Source organism: Mytilus trossulus, unplaced genomic scaffold, assembly GCF_036588685.1.
Source record: "Mytilus trossulus isolate FHL-02 unplaced genomic scaffold, PNRI_Mtr1.1.1.hap1 h1tg000233l__unscaffolded, whole genome shotgun sequence".
Classification (NCBI taxonomy): domain Eukaryota; kingdom Metazoa; phylum Mollusca; class Bivalvia; order Mytilida; family Mytilidae; genus Mytilus; species Mytilus trossulus.
The window spans coordinates 2,408,069-2,426,190 of record NW_026963314.1 but is presented as its reverse complement, the minus strand read 5'-3'; the positions used below and the strand labels follow the sequence as shown (position 1 = coordinate 2,426,190).

Sequence of the window (18,122 nt, the reverse complement as noted above, 5' to 3'; positions counted from 1 at the left end):
TAGCTAAATAGTGGCGTTAATACAAACAATAAATCACTCGGTTAATGCATTAATTAAACTGATGTTTATTTGAAGACGGGTATCGCACTAAGCGTCTTTACACTATTACCAAAAGATTAAAGAAAACAAATATGTTAAAATTGCCATTTTGTTAGAGGAAAAAAGTTTAAAACAGACTTATAAAGATAAACGACTGCAGGTGACCGACATGAAATTTCACGAAACACTTAATTGAAGCTGCAAAAAACATTTCACTACCTAACTTGTTAAAACCTAATATTTTCCTTTGACTAAGAGAAGTAGCAACACTTGAATTTCAAACAAAATACAATTGCTAACAACATCTTATAAACTAATTCTTGAATTAAAAACTGCAATTAATGGTAACGAACAAATACAAATAACATATTCACAAAGCTATAGACTGAGGTTATTTCGAGAGTACTAAAATGTCGTTGATTGAAGAAAATATTAGTCCAGTCAAACTAAGATTTAACCTCAAACTAATAACAACAGAAAAGTTTTAGTTTATCTATAGCTTTATGCCCTTTATATGCACAGAAAAAAGTCCCATAAAATCTAACTTGAGGAAAACTCAAAACCAGCATATTGAAATTTATAATAGAAGGGAAGATAACTCTTGCAAAAAATAAGTCAATTTTGGTTAGTTTTTGGTTGCTTTTCTTAAAATTTATGTAAAGTATGATAGTTTGATGGGATTATAAGTTTGAATTTGACTAAATTATATAATCCTCTGCTTACGAAATGTACAATACAGAAGTGTTATGGGTAGTTTCTTTTTTTTCGTGCATTTTTCTTTAAAGAAATTGCAAATTTGAACCTTTGTTACCATTTTGAAAAAATAATGTGAAAATTTGGTCTTGTTTCTATCTGTATATTATATTTTTTCAGCAACTTACTTATTATTAAATTTGTGATTCTTTACCTTGATATGTTGAAAACTTCAATAAATGGTCAACTAATGAATGACGAAATGTAGATTATAGCTTGATAAAAGATATGAAAACACCTTTAGAGTTGTTTGTTATACTCTAAAGACCGCTAAAAAATCAAGAATCAATACATTCTGATAAATAAACGCGGTAAAGTTGTATTTTTTATTGATATTTCTGCCTCTTTTGTAAAAGTTATCTCCCTTTTCAATGCCAATCTCCATACGAATTATAAATGGTGATTGTTTTACTCTTCCTCAAGTTAGATTTTATAGGACTTTTTTCTGTGTATATTTGGTGTATAATGCTAAAGATTAAAACATAAAAATCTTCTGTTGCAATTACTTTCGGGTTAGGGTCACATTTATGCTAAATTGACTGGACTATAATTGTGATTTTCATGATCGTGAGAATTTGAATTCGAGTTTTTGACCAAATCTGCATAAAAGTCAATAAGCAAACACTATTCTATTGAACTTTGATATTTTGCTTTTATCCAAACCAAAACCATACAAATTAATACGCAACGAATGAATCAACATTATTACAATTACAACTTGAATTAAAATGTTCTGTATTTTTATTTGAATATTTATACTCAATATACAATATGCTTTATTTTAAAAACACCCGTCACATTTACATGTGAAACAAGAGGTAAATACATACAACATACAATTACATACAATACAATAAATAAATAAAACAACTTAGAAATGAAACATACTACAAATTACTTTACTTTATATATAATACATTTGTATTTTCGTTAACTTTGAAACGATTACTTTATAGCTGTAAACGCACTTCGTTGATTAAGCTTCCGTATCTATGGAATCCATGTTACTGATAGTAGCTCCAGTTTGTTTCCTAGGCAACGGACCAGCTTGTAATTCTTCTAAAGATGGCGGCTCTCGTTGATTTCCTGCAATTCTGTTTTGGCTCGTGTTCCTGCTAGGTGATTGTTCAGGTTTGTTTGGTTCTATGGTGTCACTGACTTGCCGCTTAGTGTGGATAATAAGACCAAGAGCTGCACATGAGATGACGAGTGTGATTAACAAGAGGATGTAGTTAATCAGCTCGAACATGCTCACACACGTACTACCAATAGCAATACCTAGTAAAAACAAAATGTATCTGAGTGTTTGTAGAAAACAATATATTACAAGTACCGACATACTACCAATAGCAATACCTAGTAAAAACAAAATGTATCTGAGTGTTTGTAGAAAACAATATAGTACAAGAACCGACATACTACCAATAGCAATACCTAGTAAAAACAAAATGTATCTGAGTGTTTGTAGAAAACGATATATTACAAGTACCGACATACTACCAATAGCAATACCTAGTAAAAACAAAATGTATCTGAGTGTTTGTAGAAAACAATATATTACAAGTACCGACATACTACCAATAGCAATACCTAGTAAAAACAAAATGTATCTGAGTGTTTGTAGAAAACGATATATTACAAGTACCGACATACTACCAATAGCAATACCTAGTAAAAACAAAATGTATCTGAGTGTTTGTAGAAAACAATATATTACAAGTACCGACATACTACCAATAGCAATACCTAGTAAAAACAAAATGTATCTGAGTGTTTGTAGAAAACGATATATTACAAGTACCGACATACTACCAATAGCAATACCTAGTAAAAACAAAATGTATCTGAGAGTTTGTAGAAAACAATATAGTACAAGTACCGACATACTACCAATAGCAATACCTAGTAAAAACAAAATGTATCTGAGTGTTTGTAGAAAACAATATATTACAAGTACCGACATACTACCAATAGCAATACCTAGTAAAAACAAAATGTATCTGAGAGTTTGTAGAAAACAATATAGTACAAGTACCGACATACTACCAATAGCAATACCTAGTAAAAACAAAATGTATCTGAGTGTTTGTAGAAAACAATATATTACAAGTACCGACATACTACCAATAGCAATACCTAGTAAAAACAAAATGTATCTGAGTGTTTGTAGAAAACGATATATTACAAGTACCGACATACTACCAATAGCAATACCTAGTAAAAACAAAATGTATCTGAGTGTTTGTAGAAAACAATATATTACAAGTACCGACATACTACCAATAGCAATACCTAGTAAAAACAAAATGTATCTGAGTGTTTGTAGAAAACAATATATTACAAGTACCGACATACTACCAATAGCAATACCTAGTAAAAACAAAATGTATCTGAGAGTTTGTAGAAAACAATATAGTACAAGAACCGACATACTACCAATAGCAATACCTAGTAAAAACAAAATGTATCTGAGTGTTTGTAGAAAACGATATATTACAAGTACCGACATACTACCAATAGCAATACCTAGTAAAAACAAAATGTATCTGAGTGTTTGTAGAAAACAATATATTACAAGTACCGACATACTACCAATAGCAATACCTAGTAAAAACAAAATGTATCTGAGTGTTTGTAGAAAACAATATATTACAAGTACCGACATACTACCAATAGCAATACCTAGTAAAAACAAAATGTATCTGAGAGTTTGTAGAAAACAATATATTACAAGTACCGACATACTACCAATAGCAATACCTAGTAAAAACATAATGTATCTGAGAGTTTGTAGAAAACAATATATTACAAGTACCGACATACTACCAATAGCAATACCTAGTAAAAACAAAATGTATCTGAGTGTTTGTAGAAAACAATATATTACAAGTACCGACATACTACCAATAGCAATACCTAGTAAAAACAAAATGTATCTGAGTGTTTGTAGAAAACAATATATTACAAGTACCGACATACTACCAATAGCAATACCTAGTATAAAAAACAAAATGTATCTGAGTGTTTGTAGAAAACAATATATTACAAGTACCGACATACTACCAATAGCAATACCTAGTATTAAAGAACAAAATGTATCTGAGAGTGTTTGTAGAAAACAATATATTACAAGTACCGACATACTACCAATAGCAATACCTAGTATAAAAAACAAAATGTATCTGAGAGTTTGTAGAAAACAATATATTACAAGTACCGACATACTAGCTATAGCAATACCTAGTAAAAACAAAATGTATCTGAGTGTTTGTAGAAAACAATATATTACAAGTACCGACATACTACCAATAGCAATACCTAGTAAAAACAAAATGTATCTGAGAGTTTGTAGAAAACAATATATTACAAGTACCGACATACTAGCTATAGCAATACCTAGTAAAAACAAAATGTATCTGAGAGTTTGTAGAAAACAATATATTACAAGTACCGACATACTACCAATAGCAATACCTAGTATAAAAAACAAAATGTATCTGAGTGTTTGTAGAAAACAATATATTACAAGTACCGACATACTACCAATAGCAATACCTAGTATTAAAGAACAAAATGTATCTGAGAGTGTTTGTAGAAAACAATATATTACAAGTACCGACATACTACCAATAGCAATACCTAGTATAAAAAACAAAATGTATCTGAGAGTTTGTAGAAAACAATATATTACAAGTACCGACATACTAGCTATAGCAATACCTAGTAAAAACAAAATGTATCTGAGTGTTTGTAGAAAACAATATATTACAAGTACCGACATACTACCAATAGCAATACCTAGTAAAAACAAAATGTATCTGAGAGTTTGTAGAAAACAATATATTACAAGTACCGACATACTAGCTATAGCAATACCTAGTAAAAACAAAATGTATCTGAGAGTTTGTAGAAAACAATATATTACAAGTACCGACATACTACCAATAGCAATACCTAGTAAAAACAAAATGTATCTGAGTGTTTGTAGAAAACAATATATTACAAGTACCGACATACTACCAATAGCAATACCTAGTAAAAACAAAATGTATCTGAGAGTTTGTAGAAAACAATATATTACAAGTACCGACATACTAGCTATAGCAATACCTAGTAAAAACAAAATGTATCTGAGAGTTTGTTGAAAACAATATAGTACAAGAACCGACATACTACCAATAGCAATACCTAGTAAAAATAAAATGTATCTGAGAGTTTGTAGAAAACAATATATTACAAGTACCGACATACTACCAATAGCAATACCTAGTATAAACAAAATGTATCTGAGAGTTTGTAGAAAACAATATAGTACAAGAACCGACATACTACCAATAGCAATACCTAGTAAAAATAAAATGTATCTGAGTGTTTGTAGAAAACAATATATTACAAGTACCGACATACTACCAATAGCAATACCTAGTATAAACAAAATGTATCTGAGAGTTTGTAGAAAACAATATATTACAAGTACCGACATACTACCAATAGCAATACCTAGTATCAAAGAACAAAATGTATCTGAGTGTTTGTAGAAAACAATATATTACAAGTACCGACATACTACCAATAGCAATACCTAGTATCAAAGAACAAAATGTATCTGAGTGTTTGTAGAAAACAATATATTACAAGTACCGACATGCTACCAATAGCAATACCTAGTAAAAACAAAATGTATCTGAGTGTTTGTAGAAAACAATATATTACAAGTACCGACATACTACCAATAGCAATACCTAGTAAAAACAAAATGTATCTGAGAGTTTGTAGAAAACAATATAGTACAAGAACCGACATACTACCAATAGCAATACCTAGTAAAAACAAAATGTATCTGAGAGTTTGTAGAAAACAATATAGTACAAGAACCGACATACTACCAATAGCAATACCTAGTAAAAACAAAATGTATCTGAGAGTTTGTAGAAAACAATATAGTACAAGAACCGACATACTACCAATAGCAATACCTAGTAAAAATAAAATGTATCTGAGTGTTTGTAGAAAACAATATATTACAAGTACCGACATACTACCAATAGCAATACCTAGTATAAAAAAACAAAATGTATCTGAGAGTTTGTAGAAAACAATATATTACAAGTACCGACATACTACCAATAGCAATACCTAGTAAAAACAAAATGTATCGGAGAGTTTGTAGAAAACGATATATTACAAGTACCGACATACTAGCTATAGCAATACCTAGTATTAAAGAACAAAATGTATCTGAGAGTTTGTAGAAAACAATATATTACAAGTACCGACATACTAGCTATAGCAATACCTAGTATAAAAAAACAAAATGTATCTGAGAGTTTGTAGAAAACAATATATTACAAGTACCGACATACTACCAATAGCAATACCTAGTAAAAACAAAATGTATCTGAGTGTTTGTAGAAAACAATATATTACAAGTACCGACATACTACCAATAGCAATACCTAGTATAAAAAAACAAAATGTATCTGAGAGTTTGTAGAAAACAATATATTACAAGTACCGACATACTACCAATAGCAATACCTAGTAAAAACAAAATGTATCTGAGAGTTTGTAGAAAACGATATATTACAAGTACCGACATACTAGCTATAGCAATACCTAGTATTAAAGAACAAAATGTATCTGAGAGTTTGTAGAAAACAATATATTACAAGTACCGACATACTAGCTATAGCAATACCTAGTATAAAAAAACAAAATGTATCTGAGAGTTTGTAGAAAACAATATATTACAAGTACCGACATACTACCAATAGCAATACCTAGTAAAAACAAAATGTATCTGAGTGTTTGTAGAAAACAATATATTACAAGTACCGACATACTACCAATAGCAATACCTAGTATAAAAAAACAAAATGTATCTGAGAGTTTGTAGAAAACAATATATTACAAGTACCGACATACTACCAATAGCAATACCTAGTAAAAACAAAATGTATCTGAGTGTTTGTAGAAAACAATATATTGCAAGTACCGACATAGTTCCACGTTATTGAATATAATTATACAAACATTTATTCAGACGGGAGCACACCTGGCGCCTTCCACCTAAAAGATTCAGCAAAAGTAACTGGAAGGTAAAATTTCTGCGATGATTTTGTTAGAATATAGATATCTACGAGACCCGACCCAATCAATCAAAATCAAATCGTGGATTAGCTTCTGTTTTATCATCAACATTATTGTCATGTCCAATCGTTTTTACTTATATTTTGTCTGTTTTTTTTGGCTGCTTACATCTGTTTAAGAGACTGATGTCTTTTTTAATCTTTCATCCTGTTTTCTTGCTTCGTTGAAATAGTTCTTAACTAGTTTTTAGTCTTGCAAGCACTGTTTTAGAATATTTTGACCTAGTTATGTCATTTTGTTGTTGGGTTTTTGTACTATTGGTATATACCTTAAATCTGCTTGTATTAAAATTTATAGAACCCATAGACTTTACCTGTTATTTTACCACACACCCCATCTGTCACACACGTGTCCAAGTTGTATTTTGTGGCACGTTTATCTGAAAGAGAAAAGTAGCGATGACATATTTTATCAACAGTGGCTATGTATGTACATGCACAATACCGTATTACTCATGATTACTGCGTCAAGTAAGACCCGTGTGCTGACCATAATGTATTATCAGATTGATAATGTGTATCTATATCAATATGCGTTAAGGTAAATTATTTCCTTGTTGAATATAGATCCATTTTTTCTCTAATGTGTGCTTAAAATCAAATGTATGGTTCAACACATACTTAGCCGTAAAATACAAGAAAGTACCAAAACAACTTTGAAAACATACTTAAGTAAATAACAGGAGTGCTACTAACAATGTCACTTACGTTCGTAATCAACAGGAGTGCTACATACAATGACACTTACGTTCGTAATCAACAGGAGTGCTACATACAATGACACTTACGTTCGTAATCAACAGGAGTGCTACATACAATGTCACTTACGTTCGTAGTCAACAGGAGTGCTGCATACAATGACACTTACGTTCGTAATCATCAAGAGTGCTACATACAATGTCACTTACGTTCGTAATCAACAGGAGTGCTGCATACAATGTCACTTACGTTCGTAGTCAACAGGAGTGCTACATACAATGACACTTACGTTCGTAATCAACAGGAGTGCTACATACAATGTCACTTACGTTCGTAGTCAACAGGAGTGCTACATACAATGACACTTACGTTCGTAATCAACAGGAGTGCTGCATACAATGACACTCACGATCGTAATCAACAGGAGTTCTACAAACAATGTCACTTACGTTCGTAGTCAACAGGAGTGCTGCATACAATGTCACTTACGTTCGTAGTCAACAGGAGTGCTGCATACAATGTCACTTACGTTCGTAATCAACAGGAGTGCTACATACAATGTCACTTACGTTCGTAGTCAACAGGAGTGCTGCATACAATGACACTTACGTTCGTAATCAACAGGAGTGCTACATACAATGTCACTTACGTTCGTAATCAACAGGAGTGCTACATACAATGACACTTACGTTCGTAATCAACAGGAGTGCTACATGCAATGTCACTTACGTTCGTAGTCAACAAGAGTTCTACATACAATGTCACTTACGTTCGTAATCATCAAGAGTGCTACATACAATAACACTTACGTTCGTAATCAACAGGAGTGCTACATACAATGTCACTTACGTTCGTAGTCAACAGGAGTTCTACATACAATGTCACTTACGTTCGTAATCAACAGGAGTGCTACATACAATGACAATTACGTTCGTAATCAACAGGAGTTCTACATACAATGTCACTCACGTTCGTAATCAACAGGAGTTCTACATACAATGTCACTTACGTTCGTAGTCAACATGAGTTCTACATACAATGTCACTCACGTTCGTAATCATCAAGAGTGCTACATACAATGTCACTTACGTTCGTAGTCAACAGGAGTTCTACATACAATGTCACTTACGTTCGTAATCAACAGGAGTGCTACATACAATGACAATTACGTTCGTAATCAACAGGAGTTCTACATACAATGTCACTCACGTTCGTAATCAACAGGAGTTCTACATACAATGTCACTTACGTTCGTAGTCAACATGAGTTCTACATACAATGTCACTCACGTTCGTAATCATCAAGAGTGCTACATACAATGTCACTTACGTTCGTAGTCAACAGGAGTTCTATATACAATGTCACTTACGTTCGTAATCAACAGGAGTGCTACATACAATGACACTTACGTTCGTAGTAAACAGGAGTGCTATATACAATGTCACTTACGTTCGTAATCAACAGGAGTGCTACATACAATGACACTTACGTTCGTAGTAAACAGGAGTGCTATATACAATGTCACTTACGTTCGTAATCAACAGGAGTGCTACATACAATGTCACTCACGTTCGTAGTCAACCGGAGTTCCACCGACAATGTCACTTACGTTCGTAGTCAACAGGAGTGCTATATACAATGTCACTTACGTTCGTAATCAACAGGAGTGCTACATACAATGACACTTACGTTCGTAATCAACAGGAGTGCTACATACAATGTCACTTACGTTCGTAGTCAACAGGAGTGCTACATACAATGACACTTACGTTCGTAATCAACAGGAATGCTGCATACAATGTCACTTACGTTCGTAATCAACAGGAGTGCTACATACAATGACACTTACGTTCGTAATCAACAGGAGTGCTACATACAATGACACTCACGATCGTAATCAACAGGAGTTCTACAAACAATGTCACTTACGTTCGTAGTCAACAGGAGTGCTGCATACAATGTCACTTACGTTCGTAGTCAACAGGAGTGCTGCATACAATGTCACTTACGTTCGTAATCAACAGGAGTGCTACATACAATGTCACTTACGTTCGTAGTCAACAGGAGTGCTGCATACAATGACACTTACGTTCGTAATCAGCAGGAGTGCTACATACAATGACACTTACGTTCGTAATCAACAGGAGTGCTACATACAATGTCACTTACGTTCGTAGTCAACAGGAGTTCTACATACAATGTCACTTACGTTCGTAATCAACAGGAGTGCTACATATAATGTCACTTACGTTCGTAGTCAACAGGAGTTCTACATACAATGTCACTTACGTTCGTAATCAACGGGAGTTCTACATACAATGTCACTTACGTTCGTGGTCAACAGGAGTTCTACATACAATAACACTTACGTTCGTAATCAACAGGAGTGCTACATACAATGTCACTTACGTTCGTAGTCAACAGGAGTTCTACATACAATGTCACTTACGTTCGTAATAATCAAGAGTGCTACATACAATGTCACTTACGTTCGTAGTCAACAGGAGTTCTACCGACAATGTCACTAACGTTCGTAATCAACAGGAGTGCTACATACAATGTCACTTACGTTCGTAATCAACAGGAGTGCTACATACAATGTCACTAACGTTCGTAATCATCAAGAGTGCTACATACAATGTCACTTACGTTCGTAATCAACAGGAGTGCTACATACAATGTCACTCACGTTCGTAATCATCAAGAGTGCTACATACAATGTCACTTACGTTCGTAGTCAACAGGAGTTCTACATACAATGTCACTTACGTTCGTAATCAACAGGAGTTCTACATACAATGTCACTCACGTTCGTAATCATCAAGAGTGCTACATACAATGTCACTTACGTTCGTAATCAACAGGAGTGCTACATACAATGACACTTACGTTCGTAATCAACAGGAGTGCTACATACAATGACACTCACGATCGTAATCAACAGGAGTTCTACAAACAATGTCACTTACGTTCGTAGTCAACAGGAGTGCTGCATACAATGTCACTTACGTTCGTAGTCAACAGGAGTTCTACATACAATGTCACTTACGTTCGTAATCAACAGGAGTGCTACATACAATGACAATTACGTTCGTAATCAACAGGAGTGCTACATACAATGACACTTACGTTCGTAGTAAACAGGAGTGCTATATACAATGTCACTTACGTTCGTAATCAACAGGAGTGCTACATACAATGTCACTCACGTTCGTAGTCAACCGGAGTTCCACCGACAATGTCACTTACGTTCGTAGTCAACAGGAGTGCTATATACAATGTCACTTACGTTCGTAATCAACAGGAGTGCTACATACAATGACACTTACGTTCGTAATCAACAGGAGTGCTACATACAATGTCACTTACGTTCGTAGTCAACAGGAGTGCTACATACAATGACACTTACGTTCGTAATCAACAGGAATGCTGCATACAATGTCACTTACGTTCGTAATCAACAGGAGTGCTACATACAATGACACTTACGTTCGTAATCAACAGGAGTGCTACATACAATGACACTCACGATCGTAATCAACAGGAGTTCTACAAACAATGTCACTTACGTTCGTAGTCAACAGGAGTGCTGCATACAATGTCACTTACGTTCGTAGTCAACAGGAGTGCTGCATACAATGTCACTTACGTTCGTAATCAACAGGAGTGCTACATACAATGTCACTTACGTTCGTAGTCAACAGGAGTGCTGCATACAATGACACTTACGTTCGTAATCAGCAGGAGTGCTACATACAATGACACTTACGTTCGTAATCAACAGGAGTGCTACATACAATGTCACTTACGTTCGTAGTCAACAGGAGTTCTACATACAATGTCACTTACGTTCGTAATCAACAGGAGTGCTACATATAATGTCACTTACGTTCGTAGTCAACAGGAGTTCTACATACAATGTCACTTACGTTCGTAATCAACGGGAGTTCTACATACAATGTCACTTACGTTCGTGGTCAACAGGAGTTCTACATACAATAACACTTACGTTCGTAATCAACAGGAGTGCTACATACAATGTCACTTACGTTCGTAGTCAACAGGAGTTCTACATACAATGTCACTTACGTTCGTAATAATCAAGAGTGCTACATACAATGTCACTTACGTTCGTAGTCAACAGGAGTTCTACCGACAATGTCACTAACGTTCGTAATCAACAGGAGTGCTACATACAATGTCACTTACGTTCGTAATCAACAGGAGTGCTACATACAATGTCACTAACGTTCGTAATCATCAAGAGTGCTACATACAATGTCACTTACGTTCGTAATCAACAGGAGTGCTACATACAATGTCACTCACGTTCGTAATCATCAAGAGTGCTACATACAATGTCACTTACGTTCGTAGTCAACAGGAGTTCTACATACAATGTCACTTACGTTCGTAATCAACAGGAGTTCTACATACAATGTCACTCACGTTCGTAATCATCAAGAGTGCTACATACAATGTCACTTACGTTCGTAATCAACAGGAGTGCTACATACAATGACACTTACGTTCGTAATCAACAGGAGTGCTACATACAATGACACTCACGATCGTAATCAACAGGAGTTCTACAAACAATGTCACTTACGTTCGTAGTCAACAGGAGTGCTGCATACAATGTCACTTACGTTCGTAGTCAACAGGAGTGCTGCATACAATGTCACTTACGTTCGTAATCAACAGGAGTGCTACATACAATGTCACTTACGTTCGTAGTCAACAGGAGTGCTGCATACAATGACACTTACGTTCGTAATCAGCAGGAGTGCTACATACAATGACACTTACGTTCGTAATCAACAGGAGTGCTACATATAATGTCACTTACGTTCGTAGTCAACAGGAGTTCTACATACAATGTCACTTACGTTCGTAATCAACAGGAGTTCTACATACAATGTCACTTACGTTCGTAGTCAACAGGAGTTCTACATACAATAACACTTACGTTCGTAATCAACAGGAGTGCTACATACAATGTCACTTACGTTCGTAGTCAACAGGAGTGCTACATACAATGACACTTACGTTCGTAATCAACAGGAGTGCTGCATACAATGTCACTTACGTTCGTAATCAACAGGAGTGCTACATACAATGACACTTACGTTCGTAATCAACAGGAGTGCTACATACAATGACACTCACGATCGTTATCAACAGGAGTTCTACAAACAATGTCACTTACGTTCGTAGTCAACAGGAGTGCTGCATACAATGTCACTTACGTTCGTAGTCAACAGGAGTGCTGCATACAATGTCACTTACGTTCGTAATCAACAGGAGTGCTACATACAATGTCACTTACGTTCGTAGTCAACAGGAGTGCTGCATACAATGACACTTACGTTCGTAATCAGCAGGAGTGCTACATACAATGACACTTACGTTCGTAATCAACAGGAGTGCTACATACAATGTCACTTACGTTCGTAGTCAACAGGAGTTCTACATACAATGTCACTTACGTTCGTAATCAACAGGAGTGCTACATATAATGTCACTTACGTTCGTAGTCAACAGGAGTTCTACATACAATGTCACTTACGTTCGTAATCAACAGGAGTTCTACATACAATGTCACTTACGTTCGTGGTCAACAGGAGTTCTACATACAATAACACTTACGTTCGTAATCAACAGGAGTGCTACATACAATGTCACTTACGTTCGTAGTCAACAGGAGTTCTACATACAATGTCACTTACGTTCGTAATCATCAAGAGTGCTACATACAATGTCACTTACGTTCGTAGTCAACAGGAGTTCTACCGACAATGTCACTAACGTTCGTAATCAACAGGAGTGCTACATACAATGTCACTTACGTTCGTAATCAACAGGAGTGCTACATACAATGTCACTAACGTTCGTAATCATCAAGAGTGCTACATACAATGTCACTTACATTCGTAATCAACAGGAGTGCTACATACAATGTCACTCCCGTTCGTAATCATCAAGAGTGCTACATACAATGTCACTTACGTTCGTAGTCAACAGGAGTTCTACATACAATGTCACTTACGTTCGTAATCAACAGGAGTTCTACATACAATGTCACTCACGTTCGTAATCATCAAGAGTGCTACATACAATGTCACTTACGTTCGTAATCAACAGGAGTGCTACATACAATGACACTTACGTTCGTAATCAACAGGAGTGCTACATACAATGACACTCACGATCGTAATCAACAGGAGTTCTACAAACAATGTCACTTACGTTCGTAGTCAACAGGAGTGCTGCATACAATGTCACTTACGTTCGTAGTCAACAGGAGTGCTGCATACAATGTCACTTACGTTTGTAATCAACAGGAGTGCTACATACAATGTCACTTACGTTCGTAGTCAACAGGAGTGCTGCATACAATGACACTTACGTTCGTAGTCAACAGGAGTGATACATACAATGACACTTACGTTCGTAATCAACAGGAGTGCTACATATAATGTCACTTACGTTCGTAGTCAACAGGAGTTCTACATACAATGTCACTTACGTTCGTAATCAACAGGAGTTCTACATACAATGTCACTTACGTTCGTAGTCAACAGGAGTTCTACATACAATAACACTTACGTTCGTAATCAACAGGAGTGCTACATACAATGTCACTTACGTTCGTAGTCAACAGGAGTTCTACATACAATGTCACTTACGTTCGTAATCAACAGGAGTGCTACATACAATGTCACTTACGTTCGTAGTCAACAGGAGTTCTACATACAATGTCACTCACGTTCGTAATCAACAGGAGTTCTACATACAATGTCACTTACGTTCGTAGTCAACATGAGTTCTACATACAATGTCACTAACGTTCGTAATCATCAAGAGTGCTACATACAATGTCACTTACGTTCGTAATCAACAGGAGTGCTACATACAATGACAATTACGTTCGTAATCAACAGGAGTTCTACATACAATGTCACTCACGTTCGTAATCATCAAGAGTGCTACATACAATGTCACTTACGTTCGTAGTCAACAGGAGTTCTACATACAATGTCACTTACGTTCGTAGTCAACATGAGTTCTACATACAATGTCACTTACGTTCGTAATCATCAAGAGTGCTACATATAATGTCACTTACGTTCGTAGTCAACAGGAGTTCTACCGACAATGTCACTAACGTTCGTAATCAACAGGAGTGCTACATACAATGTCACTTACGTTCGTAATCAACAGGAGTGCTACATACAATGTCACTAACGTTCGTAATCATCAAGAGTGCTACATACAATGTCACTTACGTTCGTAATCAACAGGAGTGCTACATACAATGTCACTCACGTTCGTAATCATCAAGAGTGCTACATACAATGTCACTTACGTTCGTAGTCAACAGGAGTTCTACATACAATGTCACTTACGTTCGTAGTCAACATGAGTTCTACATACAATGTCACTTACGTTCGTAATCATCAAGAGTGCTACATACAATGACACTTACGTTCGTAATCAACAGGAGTGCTACATACAATGTCACTCACGTTCGTAGTCAACCGGAGTTCTACCGACAATGTCACTTACGTTCGTAGTCAACAGGAGTGCTATATACAATGTCACTTACGTTCGTAATCAACAGGAGTGCTACATACAATAACACTTACGTTCGTAATCATCAAGAGTGCTACATACAATGTCACTTACGTTCGTAATCAACAGGAGTGCTATATACAATGTCACTTACGTTCGTAATCAACAGGAGTGCTACATACAATGACACTTACGTTCGTAGTAAACAGGAGTGCTATATACAATGTCACTTACGTTCGTAATCAACAGGAGTGCTACATACAATGTCACTTACGTTCGTAGTCAACAGGAGTGCTACATACAATGTCACTTACGTTCGTAATCATCAAGAGTGCTACATACAATGACACTTACGTTCGTAATCAACAGGAGTGCTACATACAATGACACTTACGTTCGTAATCAACAGGAGTGCTACATACAATGTCACTTACGTTCGTAATCATCAAGAGTGCTACATACAATGTCACTTACGTTCGTAATCAACAGGAGTGCTACATACAATGACACTTACGTTCGTAATCAACAGGAGTGCTACATACAATGTCACTTACGTTCGTAGTCAACAGGAGTGCTACATACAATGTCACTTACGTTCGTAATCATCAAGAGTGCTACATACAATGTCACTTACGTTCGTAATCAACAGGAGTGCTACATACAATGACACTTACGTTCGTAATCAACAGGAGTGCTACATACAATGTCACTCACGTTCGTAGTCAACAGGAGTTCTACCGACAATGTCACTTACGTTCGTAGTCAACAGGAGTGCTATATACAATGTCACTTACGTTCGTAATCAACAGGAGTGATACATACAATGACACTTACGTTCGTAATCAACAGGAGTGCTACATACAATGTCACTCACGTTCGTAGTCAACAGGAGTTCTACCGACAATGTCACTTACGTTCGTAGTCAACAGGAGTGCTATATACAATGTCACTTACGTTCGTAATCAACAGGAGTGCTACATACAATGACACTTACGTTCGTAATCAACAGGAGTGCTACATACAATGACACTTACGTTCGTAATCAACATGAGTGCTACATACAATGACACTTACGTTCGTAATCAACAAGAGTACTACATACAATGTCACTAACATTCGTAGTCAACAGGAGTGCTACATACAATGACACTAACGTTCGTAATCAACAGGAGTGCTGCATACAATGACACTTACGTTCGTAATCAACAGGAGTGCTACATACAATGTCACTCACGTTCGTAATCATCAAGAGTGCTACATACAATGTCACTTACGTTCGTAGTCAACAGGAGTTCTACATACAATGACACTTACGTTCGTAATCAACAGGAGTGCTACATACAATGACACTTACGTTCGTAATCAACAGGAGTGCTACATACAATGTCACTTACGTTCGTAGTCAACAGGAGTGCTGCATACAATGACACTTACGTTCGTAATCAACAGGAGTGCTACATACAATGTCACTAACGTTCGTAGTCAACAGGAGTGCTACATACAATGACACTAACGTTCGTAATCAACAGGAGTGCTACATACAATGTCACTTACGTTCGTAGTCAACAGGAGTGCTACATACAATGTCACTTACGTTCGTAATCAACAGGAGTGCTGCATACAATGACACTTACGTTCGTAATCAACAGGAGTGCTGCATACAACGACACTTACGTTCGTAATCAACAGGAGTCTTATAGACCATGTCACTTACGTTTGTTATCAATAGTAGTGCTTCAGAAAAATGTCACCTAGTTCGTAATCAACAGAAGTACTATAGACAATGTCACTTACGTACGTTTTGTACAGGAGTTCTACATACAATATCACTTACGTTCGTAATCAACAGGCGTGCTACAGACTATGTCGCCATTCATAGTGATATTGTTCTCTGATAAATAGTCTAAGAACCAGAGGTTGTCACAGGAACAGTCCCAGCTGATGCCATACATATCTACTGAGGCAAGGCCAAAGACATTGGCAAACATGTTGTTCGGGATGGTTGTAAACGTGTTATAGTTCAGGGAAGCATAATTTAACTTTGATAAAGCATAGAACATGTCGGATGTTACTGTTGATAGGTGAGCGTTTTCAATCAGCACACGTTCAATGTTTGGCATATTAAACAATGCTCCGAATGCCAATGCACCGGAAGTCAGCTCTGAGTTAATAATTGCGAACTCTCCCTTTGGATTCGGTACTGTTGTCATTCGATTTACGTTCAGATTTTTGAAACTATCAGCCACCATATTAGAAATGGATCCGCCTTGAATGTGGAATAGATTGACATCTCCAAAGTAAGAGAATGCTTCAACTGGAATGGATAGAATATCACAATTTAGGATTTTGACTTCTTCAACGTAACTGAAATCGGCAAACGCGTCTTTGTCCAAAATTAACTGCCCTCCGAAATAACACATGATATATAGGGCTGGCGCATAGTCTGGGTCAAAAGTTGCAGTGTTAATACTACTGAATCCAGAAAATGCTGGTCCATTTGGTGCACTTGCTGAGATTTCTCCATCAACATCTTTCAGCATCAGTCTTTGCGGCTGCGCAGTTGTAAAGTCAGAAAATACAAGAGGCAAACTCCAACTTCTTGCGTTACAGGTGAATAAAATTGTCGATGCATCATATGAACAACCGGTAGGGTCCCCAGATACTGATGACAAAACATATATAACAAACAGAAAACACAAATGTAGACCCATTGTTTTTGTTATTAAATTATCTTACTATCTTCTGAGGAAATATTCCGCCATATTGAAAGCAATTATTATACATTCATTTCTTTAAAGGTTAAGGTATAAAATACACATAAATCCAACTAAATCCGATTAAGTGAAATATTGGCACAGTGGTAAAATTAGAGTAATTCTTAATAATAAGGTCAAAAGATAATATTTA

The 18,122-nt window shown here is 35.8% G+C and overlaps 1 protein-coding gene across 1 annotated transcript; it reads right to left on the bottom strand.

The window, feature by feature from the left end:
- Positions 1–1,586: 1,586 nt before the first annotated feature.
- On the bottom strand, positions 1,587–18,000 carry LOC134701200 (uncharacterized). The gene is made up of 3 exons (XM_063562337.1): positions 17,050–18,000; positions 7,256–7,321; positions 1,587–2,070 (listed from the first exon to the last, which is right to left on the bottom strand). The coding sequence occupies exons 1-3, from the start codon at positions 17,924–17,926 to the stop codon at positions 1,769–1,771; spliced, it is 1,245 nt and encodes a 414-aa protein (XP_063418407.1). The 5' UTR covers positions 17,927–18,000; the 3' UTR covers positions 1,587–1,768.
- Between the last annotated feature and the right edge of the window lie 122 nt (positions 18,001–18,122).